Source organism: Berkeleyomyces rouxiae (assembly GCF_048999995.1).
Source record: "Berkeleyomyces rouxiae strain 22BRR77 chromosome Unknown BrBRR77_ptg000001l, whole genome shotgun sequence".
NCBI lineage: Eukaryota > Fungi > Ascomycota > Sordariomycetes > Microascales > Ceratocystidaceae > Berkeleyomyces > Berkeleyomyces rouxiae.
The window spans coordinates 2,946,851-2,966,652 of record NW_027396491.1 but is presented as its reverse complement, the minus strand read 5'-3'; the positions used below and the strand labels follow the sequence as shown (position 1 = coordinate 2,966,652).

Genomic DNA, 19,802 nt, shown 5'->3' with positions numbered 1-19,802 from the left:
TTTTTTTCGCGATACTTTGACTCCCACGAACGCGCCCATCCACGCGCCTGCCATTCTTTCATCATCATTTCGACCCTTTGCTATCCATTATCAACCGCGATTTCGCATCGCCGACTCTTTGCGAAACCGAGAACATATACCGAGAAAAATCCACGCCCCTAATTCGAACTCGCCGCACCCCCAAAAATGGCGAACCTCTACTTTACGCATTCCAGCGCTCCGCTCAAGACGGTGCAAGAAATCCAATTCGGTATCTTGCCGCCTGATGAGATTAAAAACATGAGTGTCTGCCACATCCTCTATCCCGAGACCATGGACGAAATGCGCCTCAAGCCCCGCGAAGGTGGCCTCAACGACCCTCTTCTCGGCTCCATCGACCGCCAGTTCAAGTGCAAAACCTGTGGCCAGTCCATGGGCGAGTGTCCCGGCCACTTTGGCCACATTGAGCTCGCGAAACCCGTGTATCATCCCGGCTTCATCAAGAAGGTTAAGAAGGTGTTGGAGATTGTCTGCCATAACTGCAGCAAGGTCAAGGCCGACAGAGTTAGTCTCTCACACCTCCTTGCAATTTTTTTGAGTTACTCAAGCTGGCCTGTTTACTAACAAACTGGAATAGAGCGACCCTGACTTTGTCAGAGCCGTGGGCACCCGCGAACCAAAGGCACGTTTCCACCGCGTCTGGGAAATCTGCAAGAAAAAGAGGATTTGTGATAACTCCGACCATGAATCAAATGCTGCCGATGACACCTTTTTGCCTGCCGGCAAGACCAAAGCTCCCGTCAACCACGGTGGCTGTGGTAACTATGCTCCCGAGGTCCGTCACCAGGGCCTAACCATCAGTGCCAAGGCCGAGAACACCAACGAAGAGGGTGGTGGAGGTCCGCGTAAAAAGGATCTTGTCCCTATCACTGCTGAGCAAGCCATGAACATTATGCGCCGCATTTCAGACGAAGACTTGCGTGATATGGGTCTCAACATTGATTACGCTCGCCCTGAGTGGATGGTCGTCACTGTCTTGCCAGTACCCCCTCCCCCTGTGCGGCCCAGTGTTTCCATGGATGGTACTGGTACTGGCATGAGAAACGAAGATGATTTGACCTACAAGCTCGGTGACATTATCCGCGCCAACTCAAACGTCAAGCAGGCCATGCGCGAGGGTTCTCCCATGCATATCCAACGCGATTTTACCGAGCTGCTTCAGTATCACGTTGCTACATACATGGACAATGACATAGCTGGTCAGCCTCGTGCTTTGCAAAAGAGCGGACGTCCTGTCAAGGCTATTCGTGGGCGTTTGAAGGGCAAAGAAGGTCGTCTCCGTGGTAACCTGATGGGTAAGCGTGTTGACTTTTCCGCGCGTACTGTCATCACTGGTGATGCCAACCTGTCATTGGACGAAGTCGGTGTTCCCCGGAGTATTGCCCGTACGCTCACATACCCCGAGACTGTTACTCCCTACAACATCAGCAAGCTCCATGAGCTTGTAGAAAACGGCCCTAACGAGCACCCTGGTGCTAAGTATGTTATTCGGTCAGACGGCACGCGCATTGACTTGCGCCATCACAAGCGCGCCGGCCAAATTTCTCTCGAGTATGGCTGGAAGGTGGAGCGCCATTTGATGACCGGCGATTATATTGTCTTCAACCGTCAGCCTTCCCTGCACAAGGAGTCGATGATGGGGCATCGTGTTCGTGTCATGCCTTACTCGACCTTCCGCTTAAACCTGTCTGTGACTTCCCCCTACAACGCTGATTTTGACGGTGATGAAATGAACCTTCACGTTCCCCAGAGTGAAGAGACCCGCGCAGAAATCAAGGAACTCTGCATGGTGCCTCTCAATATTGTCTCTCCCCAAAGAAACGGTCCTCTTATGGGTATTGTGCAAGACTCTTTAGCCGGTGTTTACAAAATGTGTCGTCGTGATACCTTCATGAACAAGGAGCAAATCATGAACTGTCTTCTTTGGGTTCCCGGCTGGGATGGTATTATCCCGCAACCTGCAATTCTCAAGCCCCGTCCCCGTTGGACTGGCAAGCAGTTGATCAGCATGATCATTCCTTCTGCAATCAGCTTATGGACCAAACCTGATAACGGCCTTCACAACCCTCTGGCCGATGATGGTGTTCTTGTTCAATCCGGTGAACTGCTTTATGGCCTGTTGACAAAGAAGACTGTCGGAGCTTCCAGTGGTGGTATTGTGCATCTAGCTTACAACGAGCTTGGCCCTGGTGGTGCAATGGCATTTTTAGTCGGTGTGCAACAAGTTGTTAGCTACTGGCTTTTGCAAAACGGTCACAGTATTGGCATTGGTGATACGATCCCCGACAAGGTTACCATCGAGAAGGTCCAAAAGCATATTAACGAAGCCAAGGACCAGGTCGAGGATCTCACCAACCAAGCTACCAGTAACAAGCTTGAAGCCTTGCCTGGTATGAACGTCCGCGAGACCTTTGAAAACAAGGTTTCTATGGCCCTCAACAAAGCCCGTGATGACGCTGGTAAAACTACTCAAGCGTCTCTGAAGGATCTCAACAACGCCGTCACCATGTCGGCCTCTGGTTCCAAGGGTTCAACCATCAACATTTCACAGATGACAGCTCTGGTCGGTCAGCAAATTGTTGAAGGTAAACGTATTCCCTTCGGTTTCAAGTACCGTACCTTGCCGCACTTCACCAAGGACGATTACTCTCCCGAGGCCCGTGGCTTTGTTGAGAACTCATACCTTCGTGGTCTTACTCCCAGTGAATTCTTTTTCCACGCTATGGCTGGTCGTGAAGGTCTTATTGACACTGCTGTCAAAACTGCCGAGACTGGTTACATCCAGCGTCGTCTGGTCAAAGCTCTTGAAGATGTGAGCGCAAAGTACGATGGTACTGTCCGCAACTCACTGGGCGACATTGTACAGTTCCTGTACGGTGAGGATGGTTTGGATGGCATTCATATTGAGAAGCAGCGCATGGACCATGTGAACATCGGCAACTCTGCTTTTGAGAAGCTTTTCCGAGTCGATGTTATGTCTAATGACGCGACCGAGAATGCCAAAATTGTCGAGTCTCTTGAGTCCGGCCGTGAGCTTCTGGGGGATCCTGAAGTCCAAAATCTTTTGGACGAGGAGCTGGAATCCCTCAAGAACGATCGCACACTTGTCCGTTCCGTCAACGTCAAGGGCGAAGACTCTCTGCAGCTACCTCTAAATGTCGTTCGTATCATTGACATGGCTGCCAGTCAGTTCCACATTACTACATCCAACCGCAGTGATCTTCGCCCCGAAGATGTTGTCCCTGCCGTGCGTGACATGCTTAACCGGATGTCGATTGTTCGTGGAGGCGATCCCATTTCTCAAGAGGCTGATCGTAATGCTACTATCTTGTTCAAGGCCCAACTTCGGTCTCGCCTTTCCTTTAAACGTGTTGCCATGGACAGGCGTCTTAACAAATTGGCTTTTGCCCATATTCTCGGTGATCTTCAAACACGCTGGGACAAAGCCTTCATCAACCCGGGTGAGATGGTTGGTGTTCTCGCTGCTCAGTCTATTGGTGAGCCCGCTACTCAGATGACCTTGAACACATTCCATTTCGCTGGTGTGTCTTCTAAGAACGTTACCCTGGGTGTACCCCGTCTGAAGGAAATTCTTAATCTGGCCACAAACATCAAGACACCTTCTATGCAGGTTTTCTTGGACAGCTCTAATGCTAGCCAGGAAGATGCCAAGAATCTGCGTAGCGTTGTCGAATACACCAACCTCCGCTCCGTAACGGCTATGACTGAGATCTTTTACGATCCTATTGTGACTAGCACCAACATCCCTGCTGACATGGACATGATTGAGTCATTCTTCCTTATTCCCGACGACAGTGACCACTCCAATGGTCGGCAGTCAAGATGGCTTCTCCGTATCACTCTCGATCGCCAGAAGATGCTTGACAAGGGTCTCAAGATTGAGGATGTTGGCAACAGAATCAAATCCGAGTATCCAAATGACTTGGCTGTTATCTTCAGCGACAACAACGCCGAGGAACAGGTCATTCGTATTCGTTCCATTAAGGATGATGCCGACAAAGACGAGGATGATGGCAGTGCTATTGAAGATGATGTTATGCTCAAGCGTTTGGAAGCCCACTTGCTGGACTCGCTTACTTTGCGAGGTGTTCCTGGCATTGAGAAGGCCTTCCTGACTAAGGGCACTATTCTTGTGGAGGACAATAAGGGCGCTCTCATTGCCTCCAAGTCAGATCCCATTTGCGCTGAATGGTACTTGGATACCTCAGGATCGGCTCTCCGTGAGGTTCTGGTTGTTGACGGTATTGATACCAAACGCACCTACACGAACTCGATCTGGCAGGTGTTTGAGGTGTTTGGTATTGAAGCTGCTCGCTCAGCCCTCTGTCGCGAGTTGACTAACGTGTTGGCTTTCGATGGTTCCTATGTCAACCATCGCCATATTGCCCTACTAGTTGATGTCATGACCTACCGTGGTACTATTGCTGCTGTTACACGTCATGGCATCAACCGTGCTGATACTGGTGCACTCATGCGTTGTTCATTCGAAGAGACCGTGGAGATTTTGCTGGATGCTGCTTCCAGTGGTGAACTTGACGACTGCCGTGGTATCTCTGAGAACGTCATGCTCGGTCAACTTGCTCCCATGGGTACTGGTGCTTTTGAGGTGCAGTTGGATCTGAAGATGCTCCAGACTGTTATTTCTGATAACAACCGCATGGGTGTCATGGCAGGCATGCCTACTTCCAACGACTCGCTCGATGGCGCTGCCACTCCTTACGACTCTGGCTCACCCATGAGAGACAGTGGCTACACAAGTGTTGGTGCTGACATGGGCAACTTCTCGCCCATTGTTGCTGCAGGCAATGAGTCCCCCGCTGGCCTGGGTACTGAGTACGGTGGCCCCAGTGGATACCGCTCTGGTATGCAGAGTCCTGGATTCTCTGGCATGTCGCCCAACCCGTACTCAACATCCCCGACGTCGCCGCTCAACGCCATGTACTCTCCTACTTCTCCCAGTGGCTCGTACTCTCCCACCTCCCCCATGTCGTCTATGGCTGGCCGTTATAGCACTTCTCCGTCATTCAGCCCGTCATCGCCTTCATTCTCTCCTACTTCGCCAATGATGCGCCCGACGAGTCCTGCCAGCCCCAACTACAGCCCGACGTCACCCAGCTACTCGCCAACTTCGCCGGCTGCGCGCCACTACTCCCCAACGTCACCGCAGTTCAACTCTCCTACATCTCCCAACTACTCTCCTGCGTCGCCTAATTATAGCCCTGCGTCGCCGAACCTCCATGGCCCTGGGGCGACTTCTCCTTCCTACTCCCCTGCGTCGCCCACGTGGTCGCCGACCTCCCCGCAGGCCTACTCTCCCACGAGCCCGACCTTCCAGCGTAGCCCAGGAGCTCAAGCTTCTCCCACGAGCCCCAGCTACTCGCCCACGTCACCTCAGTGGTCCCCTAGAACGCCTGGCCATCCTGGCCAAGGTTCTGGCTCTGGCGGTCACCAATAGTAAGTTTTTCTACCGTTCGGTCTTGTTTTGTTCTTCAAGATGGATAGCAGGTAGACTAACGAAAATTTACTCTCCGTGCAGAATTACAAATCTGCAAAGTCTCGCCAGCATACAGAAGATGGACATGTAATATGACGCGATGCCGGCTGTCGTAACTTTTTTTTCTCACTTTCAAAGTATTGTTTGCATTTACGTTGGCTGTTCTTTTTCTGCTTTTTCTTACTCTTGTTCCTGCTCACTTGGTTTTGCCCCCCTTTTTTTCTTACTTCCAAGGCATCAAGCCGTCTGTGTTCGTTTTGCCTCAACATCTCTTTTTACCTCTGTTTTATTCTGGCGTGATGCGATGGCTGTTTCTTTTTATCTTGTTTTTTTCTCCGGTTTTCTTCTTTTACGCACTTTATGCTATAGACTCTTTTCAAAATCAGAGAGCACCCTTCAGGCACAAATTTTGTCCGGACTCCAAGACCAGAAATAATGCATGTACTTTGTCATGATTATCTCCGATGGTGTGTAGGGCTGGTCTCGTTTCCTTGGTTGGCTGGATACAGCTAACTAGTTTGGAGGGGGCCAGGGGGCGGTTAAAGAACCCCTCAATCCACAAGCCCAGTCCTACCGCCCAACTCGACAGCCTGCAGACACTGGGCTATTTCGGCCTGGGGCTTCGAATGATTTACGTGGCTTTGTAGAAGCAAAGATAGTGGTGGAGAGGGGAATTGCACAAACGAAAGGAGCGGCCTTGGTCGGCTATAGCCACGCATGTCCTATTATTTCACAAACCAACTATACTCTTTGTTAATCGCAGACACCATTTTTGCAGGACGTCCAGGTGGGCCCTGAACTTGTATGTGCTTATATTATAGCAAGCACCGTGTTGGCGGTGCAGCAGACGAAACCCGCGCAGGATCAATCGCCAAACGCCAGCAGCAGTGTCGATGAAAGGGCGGCCAAGAAGGAATCCAGCAAGGGGCCGACCGAGTAGCGGACGAGGGAGCGGAGGGGGCATGTGCATGAATGAAGCTAGAAGTCTTTGGACGCGGTGGAACAATGTGTGGGAGAGAGTGTGTGGGTGTAATATAGCACGTACTTGTATTATACAAGTATACATACATCATGTATGCTATATTAGCCCAGTATGATACGTCACTCGTGCCGCTGTCAGAATCAGAAAGTTACGGCTTGTGGGACTCGAACCGCTGGTATTTGCTAGAAGAAAGTCCAAGCTTTGTAGTCCGTCGAAACTCGGGAGGTGGCAACTTGCTGGCGTTATGCATGGCGAGAGGGGCGAAGGAGAGGAGAGAGGGGAAAAAGGAGAAGATGAAGAGGCAGAGTCGAATGCGTGTGTGTGTGTGTGTGTGTGTGTGTGTGTGTGTGTGTGTGTGTGTGTGTGTGTGTGTGTGTGTGTGTGTGTGTGTGTGTGTGTTTCTGGATCTGGATCTGTATATGTGTGTATACATATGAATGTATATCTGTTCAAGTATGTACATAGTTACATGGTCAACATCTGTTTGGGCTTCTCGATCTGTATGTGGTAAGTACGTAAACAGCTTGAGCACCTGTATGTATGGATGTAGATATGTCCATACATGTCGTAGGTTGTTGCCTTGTTGCTTTGGGGAGGCCCGCTTATTGTTTCTCGGAATCCTTTTGGTTGGACTTGCAGACGCAGTTGCCCTACCCTGCTATCACCATGCACTACGTGTGCAGTCATGTCGTTTATCTTTTTTTTTCTTCTATTTTTTTCTATTTTCCGACAAATCAACGTTGGCACAAGGTGGTAGTGGGCCTTTATCTAGACGAATCACCGAAGCCGAAGGAGAAGCAGGATAAAGTCGCATATGCACGCCCAGATAACCACACGGGCAAAGCCACAGAGCAGGAAAGAAATACATAATGACAATATAACTAGTTGGTTATATGTAGTCAGCTATAAAAAAAAAAAGAGACAAGACAGCCACGAGAAGAGAGGGAGAGGGGCTTAGTACTTTTTTCGCTCTCGGTCTGTATCGGGCCGGGAAAACTAATGCGCCTTGCTTTCTCTCGTGTGCCAACCCAGAAAGAAAAAAGAAAGCATATCTGTACATACAAGCAAATCAACGTTGCAACCCGGGGTGCCTGGCCCAACGGGAACAAGAACCCTTGATTCCTTCCTTTTGTGACCAGCAGGCGAGAGGCCAGCTGATTGTGCTGCTTTCTTTTTTTGTTTACCTTCGAAATGAAACCTCCTTTGGGACGTAGAAAAACAAAAGGAAACACACACCCGCTTCCGCACATCCACAGCGAGAGACAAGTGGCTAACTGCTCCTGCAACCATCGCCAGATATGTCACTGTTGGTCAGAACTCAGAGTTTTCACAGCACACAGTATACACGTACGTTTCTCACTACACACGTATCCCCCCCTCCCCGCTCAACCTACCAATATGGGTGGCAGGTTGTGCTGTCCAAGTTTCCTGCTTGGGCCAATAGGGCAATAAGGCAGACCTTTGTGTTACATCGAGGTCAAAGTTTGCGCGACCCGCGTGACATGTCTTTTTTTTTCCTCATGTTGGTTGAACAACGCACTTTTGACCTTTTTCACCTTTTTTTTTCACGTTCCATTGGTGGATGCTACACTTCTGATTCGTCCCTTCTTTTTATCCTGTTTAATGCACACTCGTACGTCAATATTGACAGGCATACTATTTTGTACAACTTCACATGTTCATTTCAGTTGTTACCCAACGAGGACTTAGACAACCTTTTGTTGTATGGGAGTGAAGTCAAGTCATATTCGAGTCCTGGACGTCACATGTAAATGAGCTGACAAGTTCGATGGTTTGTAGTGAGGGTAACTACATAAATGCCCCATAACCAGAGGGATGAGACCACTGTCTTTGCCTTTCCCGTTTATCTCGTCTATGTACACATCAGTAGACAAATGTAAACGCCACACCAAGCAAAGAGGTTCAAACATCGCTTCAGCTAAAATCACGTGATGCTACGGATGACAGCGCCTCCATGCGGGCTAGTAGCATTACTGTCTCCGATTGGACCGAAATAGGCCAATATGGGCTTGTTTTTGCTACATGCTGTCATGGAAGACAGCGGCGTGCAGACACAGACAGAACAGGCACACAGGCACATTGACCCTGCTCTTTTTGCTCCTTTTGGCAGGGTCTATTGAACAGTATACTTGTGACGAGCTTGAAGAGAGCGAATACCGAGATTTTTGTTTGGAGAGGCGGGTGGGTAAAACAAAAGTGAAAGGGGAGGAGCGGAGGGCCCTGCAATATCCATCCGTGTGCATGCAAGAAGGACCACAAGCAGACAGGATCGGGTACTGAAGTAAATATATGGGGGCTGATATCCGCTTCAGTATAGACATGAGTAGACAGATACTCAAGACTGATCAATACAGTAAGAATAAGCGACTGTTGGATTGTAGCTTCTGTCTTTCGTCTTGCGCGCGGAGCTGTGCTCACAGGCGGTCTTGATGGAAGAACAGATGGAATGGGAATGCAGCGAAGCTTGAATCAGCAGTTTGCAATAAAGTTGTGTTGGTGCGTCGGCGGATGTGATGCTAGTTGTCGAGCACAGGCACACAGCAAGCATCACACAAGGCTCGTGGTCGGTTGTGGTGATGCTTTCCACTTGAGTCCCGTCCAAGGAAAAACCGCCGCAATAAATCCGACTGATCACTTTTATAGCGTCTGTCTGACAAAGAAAACAAGAACCCTTCCCTTGTTTCTTGTAGCTAGTGGAGTCGGCTACATCGCGGAATTCACATGAGCAAGCCCAAACTAGAAAATAACAAGGGATATGCCTGTTACGGCTGTAGGAGCGGCCATGGGGGGTGCGTGTGTGAGGATGTATCATACATACATCCAACATACATACATTGGCTGTTGGGCCATTTAAACATACAGTGAACAAGGCCTAGCCCAAATGAGAAAGAGGGGTAAATCTTGCCGTCACATACATACATACAGAACGCAGGGTGAGAGGGAAACCCCAAGGCGGGCCTTGTTTACCCGGACTGTCCTGGCTGTCCGTACTTTAGCTCTGAATGGCCTTTGCCTGGGTGCTTATGTTATGTGCACGCTGGTGACGATGCAACCAGCGATAGCAGCGGCGGACACAGAGAAGAAACACAAAACGATTTAGATAGCACAGCGAGGCAGAACGAACACTAGCAGAGAAACAAAAAACCACACCATGCAAGGGCGAAAAATAAGATTTATTCAACGAAGAAAAGAAGCAGGGCGGCAAAAAAAAAAAGGACAGCGCAAGACCAAAATCAGCAACCGTCCCCCCTTTGCTTCTGTCGTCTAGATATCGTACAAGATATTCAAGGGGTGGTATACACGCAGGCCGTGAATCCATTGCCTACTGCTCATTATGTAGGCGCACATGAAACAGGCTGACTAGAAAGAAAAAAAATCCCAACGCACGCAGACAAATACTGGTATAGAAAAGACACCACAAACATAAAGGGCAGAGCAAAGGGCAGGCGGCAAGGAACATAAAGAAAACGAGAAAGAGACAAGAGATAAGAAGTAAACAAAACAAAGGCCGTGGAGACAATTCACGGGTGAGGAGCAATCCTCAGCAGCACAAGAGAGATGATGGAGTAAGAAAAGAGAAAAAAAAAGAACGAGGAAAAGGCCGAGCTGAAAGGCCGGCGGTGGAAGACCGGGTTCTCCGTTATCCCCATGCAGTAGATTCTGCGTCATGAGTCTTGACATGTTGACTCAAGAGGGGGGACACGAAGAAGAAGGATAATAAAAAAACAATGCTGTGATACGCGCACGAGAATGGGGGTGGGGGGTATCGGCTAGACGGCCTGGTTGCAAAGGTCGACAGTCGGGCTGGCTCCCCCCCCCCCCCCGTCGTCTTGGATCAAGCCGGCGACTTACACGGACCGGACGCGGCTCGCCGTGTGTTAGTGACTCCCGGAACAGGTGACGGAGCAAACGTCGCCAGCATATGAATCTTGTTCGGCTACGGTGCAGCTGCCGCCGGACGCGCTGGTTGCGCACGGGCTGACCTTGACCCAAACAAAGCCGCAGGTGTAGTGGACGCGGTGGGCGGTACACATGATGGGAGGAGAAAGAGAGAGAAGGTTGTGATGGCGGAGCCGGCGAACGAGTGTGATGGAAATAAATGAGATAGATGTTCACTAGGGAGGGCGTCAGAAGAATGCAAAGGTAGTCGCAGAGAAAAAGGGAGGCGAGAGAGAGAGATATCGAAGAAGATGGTGAGGATAGGGCGGATAGCAGAGATCAGAGACCGGTGGAGGTGGAGTGGTTGCTGGCTTTATATATGCAGTGGTCTATCCCGACGGTTCGGTATCATGGAGGCTGATCGATGTGGTCAACACCAAGACGAACAGTGTGGGAAAGGGAGGAACAAGGGCAGCGGTAGAGGAAAAGGCCCAGGTTAAAACTTGTGCAGGAGGGAGCAGACAGTAGGAGGTGTCGTTGAAAGAGGCTGTCGGGCAAGGCACACGGGTCAAACTATCACCTTTGCCTTTAGGTACAAAACGGTAGGTTAATAAAGAGCATGTAAGCAAAGGAGAAAAGGCAAAAGGGAAAACAAGAGCAAAGGAGAGTATGACTAGTTTAAGCCGGCCAATGGCTACAAGAGAAATGATAGAAGTTTTAGCAACTGAAAAGAGAAGAAAATGAAAATGAAAAATTGCAATAAAATTGCAAGAGACAGTAGCTAGAAGAAAAAAGAAATCAGCATAAAATTCATCTGGAGAGCAATAAAACGGAGAATTAAGCCCAACTAGTGAAAAGAACAAGAGAAAAACTCAGCAAGGAATTAAGGAACAGGAAAAAAGGAACAGGAAAGCGAAACGCGCAGGTTGTGTGTGTATGTGGGAAAGGGAAGAAAGAAGGAGGGGATGGCTGTATAGCTGCAGGTGTTAAGAGAGATCAAAGAAGCCAACTTTTTTTTCATCAGAAAAGGGAAGAAGACTGACTGTGACTGCAATGCTCGAAACAGTATGTCAAATCAAGCTCACAAATCAGACGAAACAACCCAAAAAGACACACAATCAAGGGCTGTCAGCCTCAGACAACATCCCTTCTCCCATCATGTCCGACCTCCGAGCTCGTTGGTAAGGACGAGTATGCTGTTGGCTGCCAGTTTTCCGCATGTTGGCTTTTTTGTGGCTTCAGCTATTCGAAAGCTATACAGCTTGCCTCCCTAGCTCGCTGTTCTAAACATGATCGCAAAATCGAGAGGGGGGTGTTGTTTCCACCAGTAGTTCGTCTGCCTCTCGCCCCCCCCCCCCCCCTTGATTTTTTTGTTTTAACGTCTGTGGTTTTTTTTGCTCTGGACACCTTGCGACACAATGTGACAGACAACACTGCCTCCTGCGCCGTCTGTGCTTCAGTTCATGGAGTGGGCTTCTGGATGGATGGATGCTTGAGCCATCGCACTACATCCTTGCATGCTTCCTCGGCTTAGCTCTTGCGCAGGCAACTGACTACGCACCACTCAACACAGCAGAGGTCCCGTCATGGTCGAGCGAGCGTGTCAAGAACAAGTTCTAGAGCCTCTTGGTCGTATGTGTGTCTCCTGCTGCCATGCCAAAATCATCAGACGACTGCCGCTGTCAAACCATCAACGGGATTGATTGATTGGTTGATTGATAATGATAGGTTGTCGAGACTTACACCGTCACGCTCCTGCCTGTTTTGCTCCAGTTCATCCCGAGTCGCTGTCTCAAAGGCAACTGCCCTTTCTTTCTTTAACTACTCAGCATTAGTGTAAGAAGTTGCTGCATGCTCTGGTTTGCTTGCAATAGGGCTACTAATGTTCAGCAATTACTCCCTCCCTCGAGAATAACCTCCAAGACTAGCTTGTATCAAAGAACGCAATTGCGATTCAGCGCCCCTGCACTATTTCTTTTCCCCGTCTCTTCTCTTCTCTTCCTCAATTCTTACATCCGCGTCTCCTCATGTTTCTGTTTATTTCCTTTTTATTTCCTGCGTCGGCTGCTGGCCGTCTTCTCGTTGATCTCCACCCGAGTCTATCGTCTTGTTCTAGCCACTCCAGCTGAGCTTTTCCCCCTCTCCCGGACCTCGCCAAGTGCACACTCCATGTATCAAAGTGCAAGCAGTATGTATACGTCCTACACTTGCATGTGTATGCAAGCTGCTCGAAACTCATTTAGTATCAACGGCTTGCGTCTTGCTTTTTGTCATTGGTGCCTATGAGACAAGCTTGGCTATACCAGTAGTAATCGGCACGCCTCGTTAAGATCTGCCAAAACATCAACATCCTGGACGTCTAGCCTGTTCATGGAACCCCTGCCGTCGCTTAACACACACACCCATCGCCATCCCCATTCAGTACGGCTACAAACAAGTATGTATGTATGTACTTTCAGCTGGCTGGCGATGCCAACTTGCTTTGCTCTTTTCAAGATAACAATGGCCTGAGACTGTCTGGTCTGACTATGATGCGCTTCCAAGTCAAGTCCTGCATTTCAATACAGGCCAATAACAACCAGCAATTGGTTCTTTGCCTTGCATGTAATGGTACGTTGGCGGGGTGGCCAATCCTCGCATCCCTCTGGCCCTTATTTCTTTTTTTTTTTCCCTTTTTGCTTCTGTTCCCGGTCTGCGTCCGTAGATGGGCCTCTTGCTCCGGCCCTCTATTCTTTAGTGTAGTCTGTGCATAAATAGCCTAGAGACTACAGGAGGCGGTTGTTACACGTCGGGACAGCTACAGCTAAAGCTGGTGACATGCTGTTCTTTCGGCCCCTCGCTGAAAATAGCGAGAATCAACGTTAGACGTCCCTCGGCACGTTAGGAAGGAGCCTGCACAACCAACGAGGTAATTGTCTGAGTAGGAAGTGCCAGCTGCAGACTCAACAAGATAGCGTAGTTGCTAGTTGGCCAGGCAGTCTAGAAGCCCTCACGGAACGAAGTCAGAAGCACAGGCAAGCGGCGCGAGGAAATGCCGACCTAGGCTCCCTTTTTCTTTCCTCACACACACGTAACGTAGATCCTTTTCTCTCACTCTACTTTCTTTTTCCTTTTTTTACCTCCCTCTCTTAATATCTGTAGTCGAGGATAAGCGAACTTTACCGAACCTGTCGAGCACCCACGCATTCAGACAACAACCATGTCGTATATAATACCCACTGTAGTTGCATATATGTGTACAAACCTCTTCTCTCCCTCAGTAACTAGCTAGTTACGGGAAACACTTAACTGCCAGGAAATGACAGAACTCATATCCAATCGCGTCGCCTCTGTCTCCAATGCTTGTCAGATATCAACTCGGCACTCATCTGGTTTTAAGCCCTACCGTCCCGTTTTTGCTTTTGCTGCGGTACTTTATACAAAGCATGCCATGCCATGTCCGTATTCCGTGTGTTGCTCGCTGTAGGTTTAGTTAATGTTAGCTATCTCCCTTGATCCATGCGTCACCGTGTCTCATTGTACCACGGCAAGCAGGCAACGTCAACAACCAAAAACCTTCTTGCGCTCCGGAACAGGCTTTCCGCTTCGGTGAGTCCGAGCTTCAAGGTCTTTTCTTCTTCTTACCCCCACCTCTACCCTGCTCCATGTACAAGTGTATACGGAGGCATTCGACTCCCCCTCCCTCCCTCATCATCATATCTCCAGCTACGCACAAGTACAAGCATACAGGTACAAGGATACATTTCTCTCAAGAGACAGGGACCGGAATCCTCGGGCAAAAAAAGAACGCCCTACAATGCAAATTCAGGACACCACATGCTCAAAGGAACCAGCGCTGAGAAACCAACTCACTGCAGGATCTAACCGTAGGTCTTGGTGTATGCCGAGTCTGCACAGAAGGCATCGTGACAATGTTCTAGTCGGTGTTCTATGAAACAGATCAATTTCAGAATGTGAGGGGATATGGGTCATGTACATAATCATGTATAATTACTTGTGTAAGTATTTATACTGCATGGCTACCCTCTCACAAAAGAGAGCCGGAGAGCCATCAACGAAACACTTCATCCATGGACAAAATTGACCACGGAAATTGTTTGTATTTTTTCGCAACTAAATGCTCCTCTGGTAATGTATGTATGTATCTGTAGCCCAGGTTGCATTGGCTTTGCCCTACCAGCCTACTATACCCAGGTTTCAAGGTGTGTGAGACGCTGCAGAAATACATACGCACGTTGGCCGTATCACTTTATCCAGCCGTGCGAAATGTAGATGTGACAAGACACATTGCAACTCCGTTTCCTTGTTTCCCAATCACCTTCGGTTCACATGTATCTTGCCGTATCCTGTCACAGCCGTCATCCCGCCCGCCAAGCGCCCTGAATAATCACGTGCGTGGACTTATGTCTATTAGTCGGTTGTACTAGCCCACTTGTTAAATGTCATCCAGCAAGCCATCAAGCCGAGGCCACTCCCCCCCCCCCCCCCCCCCCCCGAACCCTGTATATTCCATGCTTGTGCTTTTACAAGTAGACCTGATAACGACAAACAAGGCTTCGTCTGCTTGGAATCAATCTTTGACATCTTGTGGCCTAACCCTGCTGCTGTTTTCCTTTGAGCCTACGCATGCATACAATGCATATATGCCTCTCATCCTTTCTCGGCCAGCGGGACAGTGTGTCTCCACCGTCTATGCATAATGCAAGAGGATATGTATGTATGTACTTGGGATTGTATAGCAAGAGCCTTCTGGCTGCATGCCAAATTTGCTGCTTGCACGTATGCAAGCACAAGGTTAGTCAGACTAAGTAGGAAGCAAGGCGCAGATATGAATAGTCGTATGAGCTTCCTCCGGAAAAGAGGGGCTGGGATTGGGAATCATGGTTGGTCTCCAACAAAGTAGTAGGTTAGGTTAGTGGTCGCGCGATATGCAGCCGGTGTGGTAGGGTTCAGGCCATGAGCCTATACAAATATCTGTGTATGTACATATGTAGACATACATGCATCCAAGTTCTGTAGGTGCTTGTATATGTGTATTCATATGCCATGGCTGCGAGCGTGTGTGCAGATATGCAAGTCCCCTACGTATGTATGTACAAACGTAATAGTGTACGCCATTGAATCCCTCCCCTTTATCACACAAGTCCATCTCAGCCTCACGGGATTCCTCAAAAGGGATGCAATATGCTCAGATCGACCACGGCTCAGTGTGTATGTGGCATAATTCCTAATTGCACTTCAGGAGCAGAGGCAAGCGCCAAAGAAGCATCCAGCCAGCACTATTGGAAGGCCTGTGTGATATGTCTCCGTTATTAATGGCATCTGGCTGTCTACCACTACAAGCATTGGTTAGCAACAGGGACCAAGGCTCCGGGAGAATAGCGAGGGAATCTGGCATTGTTTGGGGTATCCTTGATATGTCATGGATGCTCTGTCGACACATGTGGAGTTGGACAGGGCCAAGTTCATGGTAGCTTGGCCTAGGCGTTTTTGTCTCCGGCAAGGCAACAAGAGCGTCCTCCAGTCACAGCTTCAAGACGCTCTCAACAAGCCCTCCCGTGGCAATTTTCCGGAGGGATGTTGTTGTTGTTGTTGTTGTTGTTGAGTTGGCGTCAGTCCATTATTGCAGCTGGCGGGGGAAGGCCGACTCGTATTATTGGCTTCACAGCTGAGCTGGGTTCGTAATGTCGGCCTTCACACTCCAGCCTGGGGTTCGTGATATTAATGGCATGTTACTGGTGGGCTCAACAAAGCCCTTCTAGTGCGCGTAGGAACACGGTTCTAGAGTTTCAAAGGGTGGCCATGAGAGTTGGCCGAGCGAGCCACTTCGCCGAAGAACCTACAGTGCCTCGCACATGCCAGCGTTCCAGTTCCCCTCGTATATTAGAGCTATTATATAGTACTGTGTGATCCCACCCCTGTCAGGAGAATATATGCACTGTATTTCTGGGCGCACAAATCTGCACTACATTCGTCAGTAGCATAGAAACTGTGCTATATGCCGCGGCTTGACCTCAGCTCATCTTGTACACAGACAACGAAACAGGACTGTTTCAGCAGCTGACATCAGAGCCATTTAGTCAACAGTCCTCCAACTATCCAATGCCAGCTGAACTCTAGCATTTCCCAGCTCCTAAATCTCAACACCTAACCCCGCAACTTGCCCTCCTGACACTCTGTTCTTTTGTAGAGAGGAATGGCCTTCGTTCTGCCCCGGTCTTTCTCTGTAACATTGCTGCCCTGAGTCTGACATACAGAGTTTTCATGTTCCCCTCCCCCCCTTTGTAGTTGATCTTGCTTCTCTTGTCACATCACGGTGATATGCCCTCGAGTTAAGCCCTATCTTGTTCTCTCTTAGATGTGCTGTCACGTCAATGCCTACAAATACGTACCCCATTATTCTCCAGTTCATAAACCTTTGTTAGCTAAAGCTTACCCCATAGGCATCACATCACCCTCCTGACCAACCCTCCTGTACTCGTTCATGTACCGCTCTCATTTCGTGTATCTCGACAACTCGGCACCCAAATCCCCTGTTTTCTAGATCCTTGCAGCCAACTAATACAGGATGGCACCTATATGTCTGTATGTATGTATGTACATGTATGTATGTGTGTGCATTTACAGGCTGGTTGTTTGCGGTGACGAAGACCCCTCAGACCTTATAGAAGTATGTATACACTTCTCTATGCAGCATCGGTTTCGAGGCATGGCCTGGTCCTTTCGCCCGCCACTATTAGTGGGTTGAGTTGTGTGGCCAAGGTACCCTACTTCCACCACAAAGCCCCTTCGTAAATCCTTTTTCACCTCCTCCTAGCCATTCCCCGGTGTCTTCTAGATGCATGAGGCGTATCAACTCTAACATGCCATTCAACCAACACCTTACTAGGAGTATCCATACATGGCTTCTTGTCAAGGCTCCGCAAATCTTGCAACCAACCAGCACATACACGCACACGCAGACGCACACATCGCTTACCAAATGCATTCCTTTTTGAATAAAGGCCGAATCCATATTGCCATTACAAGATCTTTCCGCCGACTAACAGAGAGTCACTTATGTGCAACCACGCCCCTAGCTACCCACAAACACGACTTTTCAGATACAGTCGTTGGTTATATATGTATGTATACTTGAATCTACACCCATTATAGTACACACTCCATCACATAAACTGGCCATTCTCGTATCCCTGTCTACTCGGCTTGCAGCCTAATGCCAGGCCCTATCCTCCCGCCTTTGAGCATCCGTCAGAGTCACATTAGGATACTTGCATCATGGGAAAACTTCTGTGGGCTACATGTCTAACTACATCTTTTGATGATTGTAGGGTGTAACCCAAGATGCCTTTTTTCCCCTTCTGTCTGGCACAAGCTGTTTGTTGTGTCACATTCTGAACTCCACCGAGCCAGCTCATGCCTGTAGACTCAAGATTCTCCGTACCAGGAGTATCTTCCAGTCTGGGTGTGGCCGTAGCAGCCGTCTTTCAAGCATCTCAAGAAGCAAATCACATGTAGCCAAGAAGCCATGAAACATATCCGAACGCAATGGTTGTTCGTGAAGTTAAAGAGAAAGAGGAGAAGTCCTGCTGGGTTTACTTTGGCATTGATCCAAAGTGCAGCCTACACAACACAACGGTTAGGTCTACCCTACGCTCGCTCTCAGGAAACCAAAGCCGGGCTTTCTTCTTGCACTTCTTATCCCATCAACATTCTGCGGAAGTCCAAGTTCCATCTTGAGTATTAACACACTTGTGGTTGAATTGACCAATCACGTGTAAGCTAGTCGGCCTAAGCGCCTCAGGCCAAGAGTTGCTATGCCAGGACAGCATTCATACCGCATTGTTCACGACGTCTCTATGTATGTATGTACAATTTTTCAACATAGTCAGGGTCCTTTCAAGAACGGCAACTCGCGATTACTCGATCTGCTTACATGGTTATATCTAGGTTGCAGTCTGCGAAGTGTGCCATGCATAAAATTTGTTATCCATCTGTGTCGTCAATACCCAACCCCCATTGAACGACTGCTCATCACTCAGAGACTTACGCATTCTCTCTTGGCAAATATCCCCCCACCCCCGGTTGCATGGAAATTACTCAGCACATTGCTTTTGCTTTTTATCCATAGCTACATCAGGCACGCTTTGCAAGGCTATGTATCCCCAACTGCTGAGACGCCTAGATTTCGAGCTGGAATTATGCATTCTGCTGTTGGCCATGGCCATCTAACTTGGCAAAACTCTGCCTCGCTGGACACCAATGATTTGTCGTGTGGTGTCCAAAATCAGTAGTTGATCGGCAATGTCACGGAGAGTCCAGCCCGTTGATCACGGCTCTGGTACATCATTAGTTGGTGCCATGTGGAATGACAGACCCCCGTTTCTTGCATGCGGGTATGTATGTGTAATTCTCTTACGTTCTATTCCTTGCCGAAGGTCTCGATATTTTAGACCTGTTCTATCACACACAAGTTCCTATCCTATGGAGATGCCTCTTCTCGTGATCTACCCGTCATGCGCGTTGGCTCTACATACAAAGTCACATGTGTAAGCAGAGACATGCATACAAAAAAGCGATGTAGTTATTTAAAGCGAGAGGCTTTGCTGCACATATACCGCCCTTCTTACTGGAGTGTACGGGCAGGATGGAACACAAGTATGGAATCATGTATGGAATCAAGTCTCAGAGCCTCGGAGGATGGAGAAGGCCACTTCTTTTTGTGTTTTTCTCAGTATCATTCATCTCCCAGAGACGAAGCACGTCGGCAGAGGTGTGACAAATAGACAAGGGGATGGGGTTGGGATAGAAGGGATTGTTGACAGAAAGAAACTCTTTTCATTCTAGATTTCAACTAGTTGACTAAGTATGGGCAGTTCAAAGGTACGTTACGGCAGAACCAAGAAGGCGTTCTGACGCAGCAAAGAGAATAGTTAATAGCAAAGAGAACTTGAGTTGACCGGACCCCGTATTTTACATGACCAAGGATTCCAAATAAAAAAACCAAACAACAGATATACTCCTCGGCTATGCCAAGACAACATGCAGTTGAAGTTGTATCTATTCGTCCGTTTTCATGTATTGATGCCTCTACTCTAGCTGGCTGGAAGTCCGCCCTAGCCTACTACGTAGTATCGCGAGAATTGTGGACCTGGTGGAGTCCGCGTGGAATCAATGCAACCCAAAAAGAAGACTTTTTCTCTCCGGAGCGGAGGTGTTAGAAACACACGGAAAATGGAGCTGAAACTCCCCCGGACAGGCTTGAACTGTCAACCTCCTGATTGCTGCCATTAGGAACTCCGATGTCGAAGACGAGATAGCTTAACAGTCAGACGCGCTAGCCAATTGCGCCACAGGGGATGAGTT

At 48.9% G+C, this 19,802-nt stretch overlaps 1 protein-coding gene across 1 annotated transcript; it reads left to right on the top strand.

Moving 5' to 3' along the window:
• Nucleotides 1-186: 186 nt before the first annotated feature.
• BROUX77_000846 (DNA-directed RNA polymerase II subunit RPB1) lies at nt 187-5,515 on the top strand (the record flags this gene model as incomplete). Its single annotated transcript, XM_073753495.1, has 2 exons — nt 187-543; nt 617-5,515. The coding sequence occupies 2 exons, from the start codon at nt 187-189 to the stop codon at nt 5,513-5,515; spliced, it is 5,256 nt and encodes a 1,751-aa protein (XP_073609081.1).
• Between the last annotated feature and the right edge of the window lie 14,287 nt (nt 5,516-19,802).